The sequence below is a fragment of the Trachinotus anak genome, unplaced genomic scaffold (assembly GCF_046630095.1).
Source record: "Trachinotus anak isolate AG129_WGS33_773 ecotype Australia unplaced genomic scaffold, CSIRO_AGI_Tana_v1 ptg000016l, whole genome shotgun sequence".
Classification (NCBI taxonomy): Eukaryota; Metazoa; Chordata; class Actinopteri; order Carangiformes; family Carangidae; genus Trachinotus; species Trachinotus anak.
The window spans coordinates 13,420,563-13,436,908 of record NW_027273867.1 but is presented as its reverse complement, the minus strand read 5'-3'; the positions used below and the strand labels follow the sequence as shown (position 1 = coordinate 13,436,908).

The 16,346-nt window shown below is 40.9% G+C and overlaps 3 protein-coding genes across 4 annotated transcripts; 1 reads left to right on the top strand and 2 right to left on the bottom strand.

The window, feature by feature from the left end:
• Positions 1 to 641: 641 nt before the first annotated feature.
• On the bottom strand, positions 642 to 2,973 carry LOC139633941 (ras-related protein Rab-25-like). The gene is made up of 5 exons (XM_071500064.1): positions 2,653 to 2,973; positions 1,899 to 2,094; positions 1,528 to 1,721; positions 1,245 to 1,325; positions 642 to 1,159 (listed from the first exon to the last, which is right to left on the bottom strand). The coding sequence occupies exons 1-5, from the start codon at positions 2,687 to 2,689 to the stop codon at positions 1,032 to 1,034; spliced, it is 636 nt and encodes a 211-aa protein (XP_071356165.1). The 5' UTR covers positions 2,690 to 2,973; the 3' UTR covers positions 642 to 1,031.
• Positions 2,974 to 4,039: 1,066 nt separating this feature from the next.
• Positions 4,040 to 11,177, bottom strand: LOC139633940 (ubiquilin-4-like). Its single transcript, XM_071500063.1, has 11 exons — positions 10,998 to 11,177; positions 8,803 to 8,954; positions 8,463 to 8,611; positions 8,074 to 8,336; positions 7,747 to 7,905; positions 7,340 to 7,562; positions 7,068 to 7,207; positions 6,396 to 6,479; positions 5,841 to 5,956; positions 5,590 to 5,752; positions 4,040 to 5,494 (listed from the first exon to the last, which is right to left on the bottom strand). Exons 1-11 carry the CDS (start codon positions 11,139 to 11,141, stop codon positions 5,342 to 5,344), a joined length of 1,746 nt encoding a protein of 581 aa, XP_071356164.1. The 5' UTR covers positions 11,142 to 11,177; the 3' UTR covers positions 4,040 to 5,341.
• A 2,258-nt stretch (positions 11,178 to 13,435) lies between these two features.
• On the top strand, positions 13,436 to 15,667 carry LOC139633943 (lens fiber membrane intrinsic protein-like). Of its 2 annotated transcripts, none has more exons than XM_071500066.1 (5): positions 13,436 to 13,576; positions 14,383 to 14,591; positions 15,086 to 15,235; positions 15,325 to 15,459; positions 15,582 to 15,667. In XM_071500066.1, exons 2-5 carry the CDS (start codon positions 14,417 to 14,419, stop codon positions 15,641 to 15,643), a joined length of 522 nt encoding a protein of 173 aa, XP_071356167.1. In that variant the 5' UTR covers positions 13,436 to 13,576; positions 14,383 to 14,416; the 3' UTR covers positions 15,644 to 15,667. The 2 variants fall into 2 exon arrangements, with proteins under 2 accessions (XP_071356167.1, XP_071356166.1); XM_071500065.1 differs by lacking the exon at positions 13,436 to 13,576 and adding an exon at positions 13,656 to 13,819.
• Positions 15,668 to 16,346: the final 679 nt, after the last annotated feature.

Genomic DNA, 16,346 nt, shown 5'->3' with positions numbered 1-16,346 from the left:
TTCAAAAATGCCAAACTTGTGCATGCGAGGCTTCAAAATACTATATCACACTTTTGTAATTATACATATGATACGTATTGTGTAGAACATTGTGCCATGATTTGCTATAAACTAGTCGTGATGACACCAAGTCATGGTTGCAGGAACACGTCTTTAACTCAGATTTAATGTGAGCACAGAGAAAAAGTCTCAGCAAATTAATGTGAAACAGCCCTCTAGTGTAGAACATGACACATACTCTGCATCATTGTGCACAGTGAGGGTCTGAGTGGAGGGGGACTTTAATATGAATAAGTGTCTACAAGCAACTCCCCCACAGGGTGCACGACTATGAGGTGTTAGAAGTTTGATCAAAAATTAATTTTTTGTTTTTAGACAGTTTCATTTGAATAATTTTTGGAGGACTGGAGACATAAACTACACAGTGTTTCTCAAGTTATGCAGCAGAACTGTACTTTTTCCCCCTCCCCAGTAATCACGCCATGACCTCTTAGATTCAGAGTACCACCGCTGTATACTGTCTGACTGTCTGTCTGACTGTCACATCATCTCTCTTTTCTATTCTCTTATCTAGTTTGTATTATCTGACTAATGCAGATAATATGTTCATGTTTTTGTGTGGTAATTACATCCAGACAGACCAACATAAATAATTTATTCCAAATTAATCCCAGTGCATTTGTGTATAAAAGCAATACAACTTTACAACTCCTCTGTAAAAACATGAAGATGAGAGATGAGAGAAAACAAACTGCACAGCCAGTAGCATAGTAGAAGCATCAATCAACCACCACAAGAAATACAGTGTATAAAGAAACAAATATGGACTTTCTCTGAAGCTAATGTTTTTGAGTTATATACTGTACAGCTTTTATATTTTCAGAGGTTTGTACATTGAATCCTCTAGGGTCAAGCAGGTACCGCGCCTTTCAAATTGCGCATGACTGGTGTCAGGCTTAAGCTTGAACGACGGTCAACCGTGATGTTGTTTCAATGCAGACGGAGCAGATGTGTATGAGGGCTGCAGTCTTTTAGGAGCTCTTGCAGCAGCCTCTGCGCTCCTCTTGTGCCTCGCTGATTGGTCCAATGGGGCTGGATAGAGTTACAGCACTAATGGAGCCACGGGTCACCTCTCTGCTGGCCACCTTCTTATGGATCGCTGGAAGTAACGTGGACATATCAGTAGGTAATTCAATGAAAGCTCAGGATGTGTGTTTTGACAAAGTTACTGAACCCTCTCTCACCGGTGAGGACTTCATTGAAAGCGGCTTCGACATTGGTGGAGTCTAACGCTGATGTTTCCATAAACATAAGACCTTTCTTCTCTGGATTGGTCCAAAGGTCAGGAGCAAACAAAGCAAAGATCAACAAACGCTGGCATTTTCAAGGCACAAACTTTACAGTACTGAGCATTATTTATACTTTTCATTGTCAGATGAATTGGTAAAAGAATCTGTAGATATGCTTTTATAAAAACTCATATATATGGACATTGTGACTGAGCAACATTCAACCTGCAAACCTGACCTGCAAAGTCCTTGGCCTCCTCTGTGGGCACGGTCCTGAGGGTCTCCAGGTCTCTCTTATTTCCCACCAGCATGACCACGATGTGAGGGTCTGCATGGTCATACAGCTCCTTCAGCCATCGCTCTGCGCTCTCATAGGTCAGGTGCTTGCTAATGTCATAGACAAGCAGTGCTCCAACCGCTCCCCTGTAATACCTGAGTCCACCAGGTGAGAGAGACCAAACGTACATAGGCTGGATCTTATATTTTCACTTGAATCTGTTCTTATTGTAACATATATACATGTTTGAAGGTCTGGAATCAATGTTACTTTAACTGGCACACACATGTGCATATAACCCATGAATATAGTGTGTGTGTGTGTGTACCCACGCTGAGGTGATGGCCCTGTATCGCTCAAGCCCCGCTGTGTCCCAGATTTGAGCTTTGATGGTGAAGTTCTCCAGCTGAACAGTCCTCGTGCTGAACTCCACACCAATGGTTGTACGACTGTCATGACTGAACTCATTCTTGGTGAAGCGAGAGAGGAGGTTGCTTTTTCCTACGCCAGACTCCCCAATCAAAACCACTAAATGGGCAGGAAACAGGATAAAGAGCAATCCAGTCATTATTAGTACTTCATTTAAAAATCTAGAGTTTTTATGACACATTAAGTGTCAAAAATGTGAGTGTTCCTCGGTCAAAACAATAAGTTTCCGTAATAAATCAGATACGCTCCATCTGATTTAACATATGCAGACTTTCTGTCACTCTCACCAGACTCCAGACACCATGACATCACACACACGTGGTAGATTAGCCTGTGTTTGACTTTACTTTGGAATGAATGGAATGGAAATTCACAGTTTATTCTAATCAAAGAAAAAGTGATACACCCCACAGTAACGGTCTCTTAGTGAGGCAGGATATGTAAAACCATGTTTCTCTACTAGGTCAAAGGTCAAGTGGTTTACAACCAAATGGACAGAAAGCTGTCACTTCCTTGTTTCCTGTTCATGCCTCAGAAATTAGAGCAGGTAGCTACAGCTACAGCTGCACCTGACAGTTTTGACATCTACACATATACAACAATATTCACTACTTTACCTCCTCCTACACAATCACAGCTTAAGCAAACACGACTCACCTTTAAAGACAAAATTGTAGGAGTCATCAGAACCCATGCTGCGTTCAGTGGTGACAGGCTCCCGTTTCACTCAGTAAATATCCTGAAGCCACTTTCAATATTAGCTCCCAAAGCAGAGAAGAGCAAAAACAAAACAGACAGAAAAACAAACACAGCCTCACTCCTCTTTCTCTCTCTCCACACTGGAGAGAGAGTAAAGGTGAAAACAGAGGAGAATAAGAAAACAGGTTCAGCTGTACCCACCCGCTTCCTTCCTTATCTGTGGATAGGGGCAGCTCCTGACTGAGGACAGACAGGCAGCCAGGAGTCCTGTGGCCTGCCGATCCCTCATCAGCTGACGCCCGAGGGAGGGCTGGCAGGAGGGAGGAGAGCAGGTGGAACAGGTAGAACCACTCGCAGGTAGTCATCAGGAACAGACTCCACCCTCTTCTTTGCTATTCTTTCACTCAAGTGACTCTGTTCATTTGTATAATAGTAAACCTGACCTAACAGGTGGACCTGTCTGTCAGAGCATGTCGCCATTTTGCCACTATTGTCAGATGACAACAGGGATGAGGGTAGAGACCGTGATTTGACGCGATGATCATTACTTTGACTGTATTTGGTTTTAATGCTGTGTGGAGCACAGCCCAAAAACAGATATAAACAGTTACAAACAGCAGATTCACAGGCTCTCATGGTAATATTGAAGAATTGGACATTGTTACAAATCTTAAATTATGGTATTAACACATGTAGCTTTGTCTTCACATCTCTGAGTAACACTTTACTTCATAGGTTCATCATGACCTTATAATTTATAGGACATTAAGTGGAAGGGACTATGTAATATGATGAACTCCAGGGAGGACAGAGGCATTATTCAGAGGCAGCTGTCTGAGGTCAGCTGGCTGTGTGGAGTTGGGTGATTTCCAGAGGAATTTTCTTAAAAGAAGTTAACAAAGTTAAAAACTGCCATTTATTTGGCATTTATTATTGGAAAATTGAAAAGATTTTTCATTTATATTCTATTTATTTTATTTATATTTTTGTTGATAACTTTATTTTAGCACCTTCTCCAAAGTTAACTTCAATTAGTCAGTTGACCAATTTACATCCTGCTAATAAATTTAGGGTTACATATCAGTTCCGTTTTATGAAATTATTGGGAGATATGGTATCTGTAAAATAAAGTGTTACCAATTACTGTTCCAAACAAACTGTGCCTGACACACCTTTCAGTGTGATCATTTCTTCTCCAAAGACAGATCACTTACATATAGCATTTCAAACAGCACATTTTTATAATCTAACAACAAACAAAAACAGAGCAAGAACTTAAGGATTGTACAGTAACTTAAACGCCAGAGGATCACAAGGCTACAATCAACCGACACAGGGCGGAGACTGTTTTTGACCATGTTTTATTTTTTTTAGTACAGTACTGTTAAAAGTTAGTTCCAACATGTTCAATTGGGAGATGGGTTTTTTTTTCCAGCTGAGGTCAACAGACAAAGCAAAGCTATTGAAGCAGTTGCCAAGGTTACCACAACTACAATGCTGAGATTTTCAAAAGGAAAAAGAATAAGACAACCTAGAACTTGATTTTAGAAACGTATGGTGCCACCATACCAGAATTGTTTTTAAAGCCTTTCCATTATTTACTTTTTTTTTTTACTCACTTGATTTCCACAATTATTTTATGTGAGACAAATCATAATTATCTCTAGGTACTAACTGCACCTCAAAAAAAAAAAGAGAAAGAAAATAAAATGAAGAATCAGATTAAAATGAAAAAAGCTTGTTTGTTTCATTCATATTCATTCTAACAGTGTCCTCTGCTTCAGAGCTGCTGCAATGTGATATTTGATTATGGTTACAGTTCTGGATTATGCTGTGTGGAATTTATTTGAATTTCTAATTAACCCGCCGAGTGAGGGTGTAATTTGCTGACAATGCTCTTGTAGGGCAGGGGAGGACAGAAGGCACAGCAGTGGTGCCTCAGAAGGAAAAGACACTGTGAACCCGAGAGTGGTCACTTTTATCTGGAATGACAAATTACAAGTTTAGGGAAGTGTGGAGGGCGTCATTTTCTGAAGCGCTTGCAATAAATAGTGAAAACTGTTGGGCAAAAACAGCTATTTATGTAAAATCTGGAGAACGAGAAAAGAGTGAGGAATGAGATTGAGTATGGACAGGATGTTCTGTCTGTGTAGCAGAAGATCTTCACTACTGATTTGTGAGATAATGCTAACAAGCTGTCTTGTGACGGCCCTGTATGAAACAGAGCCAACAGCCAATCACATCACATGGGTTTAATCGGTATTGTGTAATGCGACACTCCACTCCGGTTTTAAGTGAAGAAAACAATGAATGAAGAAATGGTTGGGAATCCCTTTTCAGGAGGTTTTCACCCCTTTTCTCTGCACCAGAACACCCCTCAAGGTGAGAGTGGTTCAGTCCGGCTCTACAGCAGCACTCTGGGACAGAGATCTGAGTGGATGATGCCAAAAAGAGAAAGTATGGGGACTAGGGAATGATCTGAGAACAGATGTAAAATGAGGGTCATACAGATCCTGCCCGAGTTTATTCTGTAAAGTATGGGACCATACACTTTAATTTCTCTTGGTTCTCTGTAGATGCTGGGTGTGTGTATGAGTTAGGTATGTATGTATGCACGTGTCTGTGTGTCAGTATGCACTGTATGTCTTTACGAGGGCTGTGAGCCCAGCAGTCTCTCGATAGCGGCGTTGATGTCTCCTCCAGTAGCGATGAGGGCCTGCAGGTTGGCCTCGCGGTTGATGAAGCCCATGGCACTCAGCTGGTCCAGCTGGGACTGGAACCGCACCTCTGGGGTCTGGGTCTACAGGGAGAACATTATCATAGGTTTTTAAGAATAAAAATAAAAACCATCATACAGCTGTCAAGGATGTAATTCCTGTGTGGGCGTGTGTATACCATTGCACTTCCTCCTCCACCTCCCCCAGCAAACATCTGGAGCATCTGTTGCATCAGTTGCTGCTGGGCGGTGTTTGTTCCTGCACTGCTGGGTGAAGAGGCTGGGTTCTCTGTGGGCATGCCCCCTGCTGTTGGTATGCCAGGAATTCCACCTGACATCAAACTAGGGCCAAAAGAAAAACCAAAACTGTTGAAAAAAAAAAATCTGCAAAAAAAATGCAACATGTGTATATCTGTCTGTGTGTGCATACCTGGGCATGAGGCCTGGTGCTTCTGTCTGCAGTGTCTGTAGACCCTGTTGAATCTGCATTAGAGCTTGCATGGCCCGGGGGTTAGTCATAACTGACAGGGCTTCTGGGTTCTGCATCTGCAACCAAACATAGACAGTTGCAATGAATAGAGCAGTCGATCAATTTGCCCACTAATGCATCTTATTTTTTTCAAAAAAAAAAAAAAAAAAAAAAGCAGATAAGTAAATGCACAATTAAAGTGATGTAGCTGCCAAATGTCTGACATTCTGACCCACAGTTTATGAGAAAATAAATAGAGGCTTATCAAAAATATCTGAACTACAATGCAGATATCTGCAATCCTTGAGACAAAAATGTTCAGTATGCATATCTGCAGTATGCAGATACATATCTATTTCACATCATCTGGATTATGGCTTGTTACAATATATTGCCCCCTATGGGCCAATCAGTGCCATCCTTTGTTATGTTCCCAGGACTAATTCTGTGCCTTCTTAGAAGAATCTTAACATCAATACCCAGGACTGAGTTATTGAACTGAAATGTGTGCAGTACCTGCTGCAGAAAAATGGGCAGCTGAGCTCTGAACTGTTCCTGCAGCTGTGGGTTTCCAGCAAACAAGGGATTATTCATCAAAACCTGGTAAAGAAAGAGAACAACAGTCAGGGTATTTTGTCATTCCACACCCGGTTATGTTGTTTACTCACTTCAACTGATATTTAAATAATATGTGCTTTAGCACCTTTAGAAAGATTTCAAACAAATGCTGAATATCATAAATAAAAGTTCTGGAGAATCCCTGTCTTTCATGTCACTACTTGTGAGGAACACCACTGTAAACTTGTACTGGTTTACCATACAATCAGCATTGTTTATTAAAAGCAATTAAGTCGGAGCCGTGTTGTTTACTCTTTCCTACAGTTAGCTGCACATGCAAGTGAGCTTAACAGACAATCCCCCGTTTTCTGCGTGCACTAAATAACTGGGCTTACCAGTTTAATGCACCACAGGCCTTGCCAGATCCCCATATTTACAATTCATTACAATCTGAAGACTTCAATATAAACAATCAAATCCACATGCGGTAAGCAATCTGAATAACAAAGAGTTCTAGGATGGGATTTTAATGTAGAATTTCAGGGTTTGTAATGTAATATGACGATACGTGTTTTCTGTATGGTGGTGACTATGTACATGTGAATGTGTGTGTACATTCCCAATCCTTACCTGGGAGGCCAACTCTGGGTTTTGCGCCAATGACTGCATCATACTGCGCATGTAGGGAGCAGACAGCATATTCTGCATCAGCTGAGGGTTGTCTGAAATCTGCTGCAGTAGACTCTGCATGCCCGGGCTGTTGAACATGCCTGCAACACACATAAAAGTCAGTCAATGTATGTATATGTGTATACAAGTAAACACTGAAACTGAATAACTTGCAAGTACACAACAAATAGATACGTATGCTGAATTGAAAATCATGGCCTGCTTTATCTTACCGTTGCCCAGACTGCCAGGATTGATGCCCAGAGGGTTGGACACACTTGGGTTGGTACCTGCAGGGGCGCTAGTGCTTCCTGTGGTGCCCCCTCCACTCTCAGAGGGGTTAGAAGAATTTGGTGGGCCCCATGGATTGGGCAGGGGCTCCCGGTTCTCTGTCCGTGATGGCTGGACACCGGAGTCAGAGTTGCCACCTAGAGCTGAGAACGGGTTGCTACCAAACTACAGGGAAAGAGATCAGACATATTTAAGAACAAAGCAGCTGTCAAAACATACTATAGTTAGCCACTGAACAATGGAAAATAAAACTATAACAAAAGGTTATAGATGTTTAAAATACAAATCCTAACAGGTTTAATATAGTGCACATAGAAAGATTTGATCAATAAACATTCCTCTCATATACCTGTTCCCTGGCAGCGCTGAACATGGGTTCCTGGATGTCTGTGTACATCCTCCGCAAGGCATTGTAACCTCCTGGGATGCTCTCCAAGTTGCTCAGAGCCCGGTCCTGGTTCCGCATCATTTCCTGCATCATGGCTGGGTTCCTGGCCAGCTCCATAGTCTGGGAGGTGAGATAAAAGGGGAGAGGAGGCAAGTCAGTTGAAGTTTTCAAATAAGAGCTAGATGCTCCAAAATTCCAAATAAAAAGACCCAAATCCTGTGGGAACCTACTGCAGTCATGTCTGTGCTAACTATATAAGTGCCAATCAGCCCTCCTTATTTCCTTCACCTGTCTCATGAGCTCAGGGTTGTTGAGCATGTGGGAGATCTCAGGGTTGCGTTCCATCAGCTGCTGCATCTGGGGATTGGCCATGATCATCTGCCTCATCAGGTCTGGGTTAGACATCATGTTCTGCACCAGCGGGTTCTCCATGATCTGAGAAAGCATCTCTGGGTTGGACATGAGCTGCCTCTGCATCTGCTGCTGCAGTTCCATGAAGTTAGCCGAGCCCATGCCCAGTCCAGCCAGACTCGCCAGGTCACCAAAGCCAGCTGAGGGAGGCCAGATGTGTGGGTGATGATTAAGCACGATGAAACACATCTTTGTGATGCTAAACTAATGAAGACTGATTGGATGTAAAATAGTTAGTATAGTACATAGCACACAGGTGGACTCACTCAGTATGTTGGGCGTCTGTGTGGGTGGTGGGGCAGAGCCAGTGGAGCCTGCTGTGGAGGAGGGGTTGGCGCCTGGACTAGAGGTGGATGTACTGCCCGCTTGAGTGGTGGTTGAGCTAGAGGCTGAGGTGCTTCCACCATCTCCTGCCCTACAGGGGTAATTTATAGAAAGAAATTCACTACATATACAAGCTGATGGTTTGTTTCGACACTTAGACATAAATGCAACTACAAATACAGTTCACTGAATTCCACACTAAGATTACATTGCGAAGCTAATGAATTGTACAGGTGTGCTACAAAATGTTCTGTAGAACCAACATGTTTTGTATATAATTACTTGTGAGCTGTCTTTATGACTAGGTGAACTGTCAGGCCATCCTTGATTCCATGTTGGCTGAGGCTGTCGCCGTCCTTCAAGATCTTCCCTGCAAAAATCAGAACCAACTGGTCCTGTTTGGCTTTGAACCGCCTCGAGATCTCTTCTTTAAACTGTAAGTGCAAAAAATGAGCAAATGAGCAATTAGACAGAAAATGGGAAATTAAGGGGGGGGGGGGGGGGGGGAAGAAACTGAAAATGAAAAGGGTATTAATTAGAATGAGACTGTTACACATCAATAGAGCTGCTCTAACCCTCTTCTGTTCTGTTGCAGCCTTCAAAGCCTTACAGATCCATTTTCCAAGAAAGTCGTCTGTACTTATCCTATTAGCGGTGGTCTCGAAATCTGTCAAATCACTGTTACTCTTTGACTACTGTGTGAACCGTAAATCATGGAGAGAATGATCTCATCCTACAGGAACCTGTGGTACAATTTCATGTTTAATTTTTACTCTAAATAATAAATTTTACTAATCTGGTATGCGTACAAAGAAACATTCAACAATACAATTGACAAAAGAAGAATTGTACTAAATGAAACATATGAGAACAACGAGATGATCCCAGCCATGCATAACTTAATGTCACAAGTAACATTTATATAATTTACATGCACAGGTTATCTGGTTGTGCTATGTCCTTAAACAAATTATATGATGAGAACAAAACTCTTCTTCTGGCAGAAATATGCAACACAAGATAGTTCAACAGGTATAATTTCTTTTAATAAAGTCACTAAACCAAAGCTGCTTGTGTTGTTTGTTATTTTTTCTTTTCAATTTTCCTTTTGTTGATATTTATTTTGACCGTTTATATTTTCTGTATCCTTTATCATTGTCTTCCCCATAACAATTCTATACCAGTGTACGCTCAGCTGGTTGTTAGGAACACCTAGCTAAAACGACTGCCTTCTAATAAAACAGTCCTACAATAAATCGTACTTTCATGACAGTTCCGTTTTTATTGAAACTGTTTTAGAGGAGTTAATTCAACTGTATGATCACTTTTGTGGACGTAGTCTGTGGTGTTGTTGGACTGTGTTACATTATATAGAAAGGTGTGTCTGTTATTTAGCCTGCCCTAACTGATATAAATGTGGTGGAAAAAATAATAGAAACACCTGTCACTATAACACAATACATTTCATCAGCACCTCAAACTGAAGCCTCCAAAATAAACACAAAGTTGAATGACACCTACACATCTCTAAAACAGTTTCAACACAAAGTGGATATTATAGTCTTCTGATGGGAGGGTACACTGCAGAGCTGTTGTATTGGACGATATCAGATTTAGCTAGGTGTATCTAATAAACTGCCAGCTGAGTGTATATAAAACGTTCGCCTCAAAGACTACAGATTACGCAAATCCCGTATAAAACCATATGTGCATAAGGATGGCAACACATGTTTAGGAGTCAGAGACATAAGTCCAATGTTTGAACATTGAACCATGACACACATACTACCAAACAAAAATGGCTACTGAAGATCAAACAGTAATGATAGCAGCTTGGCTATTCGGTGAAAACTATGGAACAGAAACTATGATTTCATGCTGGCTCCACGATTGCACTATGCTTTCAGTGTAACACGTCTCCAGGCAAACAGCCCCTCGGAGAGTGCTGTATATTCCCAGGAAAGCTGAATGACTCAGTAGCAGCAGGGAGAATGTTCTAGAGTGAAAACGAGCTGTAGTATCTTTCAAACCTGCTGAGATGGGAAATGAAAGCGACTCGGCACATCACCCAACCAAAACCACTTCTTCGGTTCTATCAGGCCATTACCGCTGGGGCACAGCTACAGCACAGCCCGTCAGCTGACACTTGTTTGGCTTCAGAGTTAGCTAACGTTGCCTCAGCTAACGTTAACTAGCTAGATGTTAGCCGTTAGCCAGCTAGCCGGTTAGCCACTTCAAATAATCGCGTAGTTATATCTCTCTATTGGGTGTTAACGACGTTAATAAGGCCAAACAGTTATTAACCCAAGCAGTAATACTTTCATTACACATAACCTCTTTAATTTTACACACTCTCGGTTAGCCGGTAAGAGTGACGACAAATGCTAACACGGCTAACTAGCTTCGTAGCTGAAGTTGTGGGCAGGGGCATGACGTTAGAGCACCAGAAAGCTCTGTGCCTGCCAAAATCAACGAACCTGAGTGACAGAGGCATCTTCTGCGATGGCGATTTCTTCTTTGTCTTTAGGGGTTTTCACTGTGACCTTAATAATAGTTCCCTCCGAGGCTTCAGGTTTATTATTGTTGTTATTACCAGGATCTGCGGCGCCTTGGTCAGCCATCTTTACTCCACCAATGGAACAGCTCGGGTCTGGTGTCAGCTTCCGGGTCATAAGAGGTCAAACCTTTTTCCAGAACGATTCTCACACAAGTTTGTATGTATTCCTGGTTATCTGAAGTACAGCACTAAAATACATTAATTCCCTAAAATTTTCAGCATGGATACAGGTATTAATTGGGTCTGATGAATTGGCTGCCTGCCGATCATGTGTCCAAAAGTGTTGTTGTTGTTGTTGTTACTCAAATAGAAAAAGTAGAAGGTTTCACTTTACAGATGGCCTATGTCAGGAAAGTTGTTTGAACATTTATTCTACTCAACATCAATGACAAACAGGCTTTCTGAAAATGTTGTGAACAAGTGAGGTAGTGCAGAGACAGTTAGCCACTTAATCAACAACAATTCTGATAATCAATTAATTGTTCAAGATATCTGACTAGTAAAAAAATACTGAACATTTTGTTTCCAGTTTCTCAAATGTGAGGATTTGCTTTGAAGACATCACCTTTCTGACATTTAATAGACTTAATGATTAATTGATTCTTAAAAAAAAAAAAAAAACTAGTAATGAAAATAATCATTATTTGCAGCCCTACAGAAATGTACTCTTTATTTTTGTTGTGCAAAAATGAAATAAATGCCTGGGCTGATTAAAAATACTGCATGCTTCAAACTTAATCCTCAAGCTAAGGTTAGCTGTAACAGCCATACCTGCTTGATCAATCAACAAATTATCCATTTTTTTCCAGGAACTGAAAGGTTGAAAATCTTCTTTAACTGGAGTTCATCTGATAAATCCCCACTATTGATCATTTATTGCCCCACTCACATCAGTCACTGAATCTGTGGAGATACATTGTCAAGAGTTGTCTTTTTATCCTTTTCAGATCATCATCACTTCACAACATCATTAATTGTGACAAGTATTATGACATTGTTGACATCTGTATGTTAGTAGTAATTTCAGTTCATATGAAATGTCAGGCTTAATTTGTACTTTTAATCAGTATGTTAATTATAATAATACTGTGTGGTAACCGCACATAGAATGATTTTTCAAATAGATGGCCCATCTCCAGGGAAGGCTTGGTCTCTTTTATTGTTATTACACCTGAATATACCTGCAGGTCCCGAGCAGCCAGGCTGCTCAGAGTTTAGGGGCAGTTCTGGAACAGATCAAATCTGCAACTGGCCAGAGTTTTGAGGAAGCCAAAAACTGGTCTAATATTAGACACTTTATATAATAATACTATAACACAATGAGAGCATGGTTAATTCAACCTGTGTGACCAATGCTGACCTGTTCAGGAGTCATTCAATAGCACCCCACTCCTTTGTTGCCCCTGGCTTGGGCCAGAGGTACCAGCAGCATGCTCATCATGACATTGTGCTCACTTACAATTTACCTTGATCATTTCAACCCATATATGAATGCACACCTGGAAGCTCCCTAGTGGAACCACAGTCTAATGTGTTGGTGACTACTTAGTGGAGGTGCCTTACTCAAGTGCACCTCAGTAGGGGTCAGTTCGCAAACCTTTGGGCCATACAGCCTAAAATATCAGCCAAAAAGGACTGAGGAACCGAAATGCTTATGCTTAAACAAACAGAATATCCAGCAGATATTAATCATACTCCCTGACCTCTGTAGTTATAAGAGTATAGTTAATTTTAAACTGGGGTAATTGCCTTTAATTTTTCACCACTAATTTAATCTTTTGTCTATTGAATACAAGATTTGAAATAATTCCTTTTGTGTGTTAACGAGTCATATTAGTTGCTTAAAATGATCAATTTCTAAATATTTATTCCACTATAGTCTGAAAAATAGACTTCACAATATAAAAACAGAAATGATGTTTGATTTTTAGCTAAGACAGTCCTATAGGAGGGAGACAGAGATACTGCCTGTATAGAGCGCTCCCTCTATATGTGTCCCTCCATGCCGCCACAGTGTGACAGCATTGAAAGAAAAGTGTCTGTTTCAGCATGTTGCTTTGATGTAGACAGTCCTGCATACCTATGCATATCCCCAGTTCTAGAGCACACCATTTACAAACAAACAAAACCCAAAAAAAAGAAACATGGACCACCATCCCTTTTCCAAGGCCCCATACCCACACACACACACACACACACACACACACACACACATACACACACACATACACACACACTCAAATGTACAGGGTCACATGCACTGTGGCCCCTGTAGTGTCTCATTCAAGTGCATCCCACACAGGGAGGCTGATGGCTGCAAAGGATTTTGCTTTCATCAACAGAAAAAAACGAGGGGACAACTTTTCGGTTGTAATATTGTCTGTGACTCTCTCTCTTTCCCACCAAGTGAGCAACAGCTCTCTCTCTTTTCCCCTCCACCCGTCTCTATCTTTACCTCTGGAAGGTGGGCAGAAGAGAGGGTGCATTTCCAGAAACAAGGTAAGGCTTCATATTTCAGGGTGGTTTTTGTGTGCAGATCCGAGAGCAGTACATTTACATTTATGATGACTGTGATTGGTTAGAGGCTGGCGGAATCAGATAAAACCTCATTACTGCTGAACAAACACTGGAGTGGATCTGGAGGGGGAACTACAACAAACTGCATCTTCATAAAGAATAGCTTTTACTGTGTTTTTACTTTACACTTGTTCAACTAATAGTGATGTTTCCACTAAAGAAGAGGTAAATATGTTTGATAAAAAGTTTGAAGAAATCCACTCTACCTCATTTTTAGGTACTAGAGTAAATCAAGTGGTTAAAACAGCTGTAAATATGTTTGATAAATGTTCATATACAGTATAATATTTTCAGTTTGGATGTTTGTTTCATGTTTTGATGGTTTTCCTTATTGTGGAGTGGCTTTCTGATTGGCTCGCACCAAACAGAGCTCTATCTAATTTGTGACTACAAAAACACTTATTTTTCCAGATCCGTGGTGAAGTTTTTGCAGAATCTGTATGAATATTTTTGCATTTTTTTAAGATACCTAAGGTTATATCATCGTACACACACACACACACACACACACACACACACACATAGCGTCACAACAAGAACATAACTTAATTCATACTGTGTGTTTTAGCTGTTATTTAATATTTTTAATTTCTTTAGGTGCAGCTCTTGAGACAATATGTTAAATGTATCTTTACACACTGTAAGTCTATGTGTGCACATGTGTATTTGGTGCATGAATAGCAAACGATGATCAGAAGTGGCCCTAAATTTTATTGCTTCTCCCACAGTTGCTCTGCGACGGCCCCATTATCTCAGCTCAAGATGTACAGCTTCATGGGAGGGGGCCTGTTCTGTGCTATTGTGGGTAATATCCTTTTGGTGGTCTCCACTGCAACTGACTACTGGATGCAGTACCGTCTCTCTGGAAACTATGCCCACCAGGGTCTGTGGAGGTACTGCATGTCCAACAAATGCTACATGCAGACTGACAGCATAGGTAAGTATATATATATTTTTTTATCACTGTGGGACAGCAAAGCACATGCAGGGCTGTGTTTCTGTCAGGGGAGAGGGTAGCTTTAATTTACCCTTGACCTTGCACTGCTGTTGTATGACTGTGCAGGCTCAGGCTTGACAATCTTGACAAGTCTTTGGACTTGGACTTTTTTTATTTCACAATCAGCTGGTGCAAGAGACAAGCAGTGCCATCTCTTGAAAGCGTGAGAGCTGCTATCTGGGGCTACTGCCCCATCATTTACTCCAATTCAACAGTTGGCTTGTGTATGCCAAGAGTAATACGTTTTCTCAGTATTATTATGGAATTATTTAGTGGCAAAATAATGTACTGGTCAGCTACAAATCACTTCCATCACTTTGGACCAACAAATAAAAACGATATCAACAGATGTCATGTCATTATTAATCTAGTTTGATTGTAAAGACATTTTTTAAAGATGACATAATTGATGATTTCTGTCTGTTTTCTTGCAGCTTACTGGAATGCCACCAGGGCTTTCATGATCCTCTCAGGGATGTCGTGCTTCGCAGGCATCATTGCTGGCATCATGTCCTTTGCACACTTCTCCTCCTTTGAAAGGTTCAACCGCTCCTTTGCTGCAGGAATCATGTTTTTTGTCTCCAGTGAGTTGTCTCTCTTCTGACCTGATGCACACATACAGTTACATGTACCTTAAGTAGAACTGACACACGCTTTCCTCTGTGCCTCTCAGCTTTCTTTGTTCTGCTGGGTATGGCCATCTATACTGGAGTGACAATCAACTTCCTGGGAAGGCGCTTCGGTGACTGGCGCTTCTCCTGGTCCTACATACTGGGCTGGGTGGCCATGCTTATGACCTTCTTTGCAGGTGAGAAAGGACAAAGGCCATGTAATTTGAGATAATCTTTAGTCCCCTTGATACAGTATGAATGAAATGGTAATATATAACACAGTGTGCATCACCAAACACGCTGCCTCTGTCTGTTGCAGGTATTTTCTACATATGTGCCTACAGAATGTGTGAATGCAGGAGAGGAACTGGCCCACGCTAGAGGGAGACAAACAGCTTGTTTTTTTTTTTTTTTTAAAAAAGAGGACAATGCCACTTTGAATAAAAGAATAGCAGTAGGCTTTACAGTAAGGCAGTTTTGACTGATCTACTGAAGAGATGATGGCTGATGCGGCGCCTGGAGGCCTTTAACGTTCTGCTTAACATGTTTTCTAAAAGCCACATTCTTGCAATGTGGATTTCTTTTTTAAGGAATATTCATGATGATAGCACAGAGAAAAAACAAACTTAATTAAACTAATCATGTGTCTAATTATTGTAATGTGATTTTGGTATTATTTAACTTCCTTTACCAGAGTTTTTTAAAATCTTTCTGTAATTTGACACATTCAATAAAATTGGTCCTCAGATTTTAGTGTGATTTTTGCAGCTGTACTGAGAGGCCACCAGAAGATGGCAGCACCATAGCACTCCACTAGAGGGGAGCGCTTCTTAATGGGGGTCATGGGCATGGCATTACAGAGTAAATCAGGATTAAATATCTGATAAAATGGCAATATATTGTGAAACATGAATCATTTATCTGAAGCTACAGTCCTCTAGTTCTTTACATTGGAGGAAATTGACTGATAACTGATGACTGAGAAGCAATGTTTTCCCTCAGGAAATACGTGAAATATATTGTGGGAATATTGAAATATTAGTCTACACAGCTGAAAACAATACATCAAAGCTATACAGTAAAT

Bases quoted from the DNA above. Each gene is read 5' to 3' on its own strand.
- LOC139633941 (XM_071500064.1), bottom strand. From the start codon at position 2,689: ATGGGTTCTGATGACTCCTACAATTTTGTCTTTAAAG. The intron at 2,095-2,652 runs GTGAGTCGTGTT...CTGCCCATTTAG, and splicing joins CTACAATTTTGTCTTTAAAG to TGGTTTTGATTGGGGAGTCT. The intron at 1,160-1,244 runs GTGAGAGAGGGT...CGTTACTTCCAG, and splicing joins TTTCAATGAAGTCCTCACCG to CGATCCATAAGAAGGTGGCC.
- LOC139633940 (XM_071500063.1), bottom strand. From the start codon at position 11,141: ATGGCTGACCAAGGCGCCGCAGATCCTGGTAATAACAACAATAATAAA. The intron at 6,480-7,067 runs GTAAGGATTGGG...TTTCTTTACCAG, and splicing joins ACCCAGAGTTGGCCTCCCAG to GTTTTGATGAATAATCCCTT. The intron at 5,957-6,395 runs GTACTGCACACA...GTTTGGTTGCAG, and splicing joins TGCCCATTTTTCTGCAGCAG to ATGCAGAACCCAGAAGCCCT.
- LOC139633943 (XM_071500065.1), top strand. From the start codon at position 13,800: ATGTTTCCACTAAAGAAGAG. The intron at 13,820-14,382 runs GTAAATATGTTT...CTTCTCCCACAG, and splicing joins ATGTTTCCACTAAAGAAGAG to TTGCTCTGCGACGGCCCCAT. The intron at 15,236-15,324 runs GTGAGTTGTCTC...TGTGCCTCTCAG, and splicing joins AATCATGTTTTTTGTCTCCA to CTTTCTTTGTTCTGCTGGGT.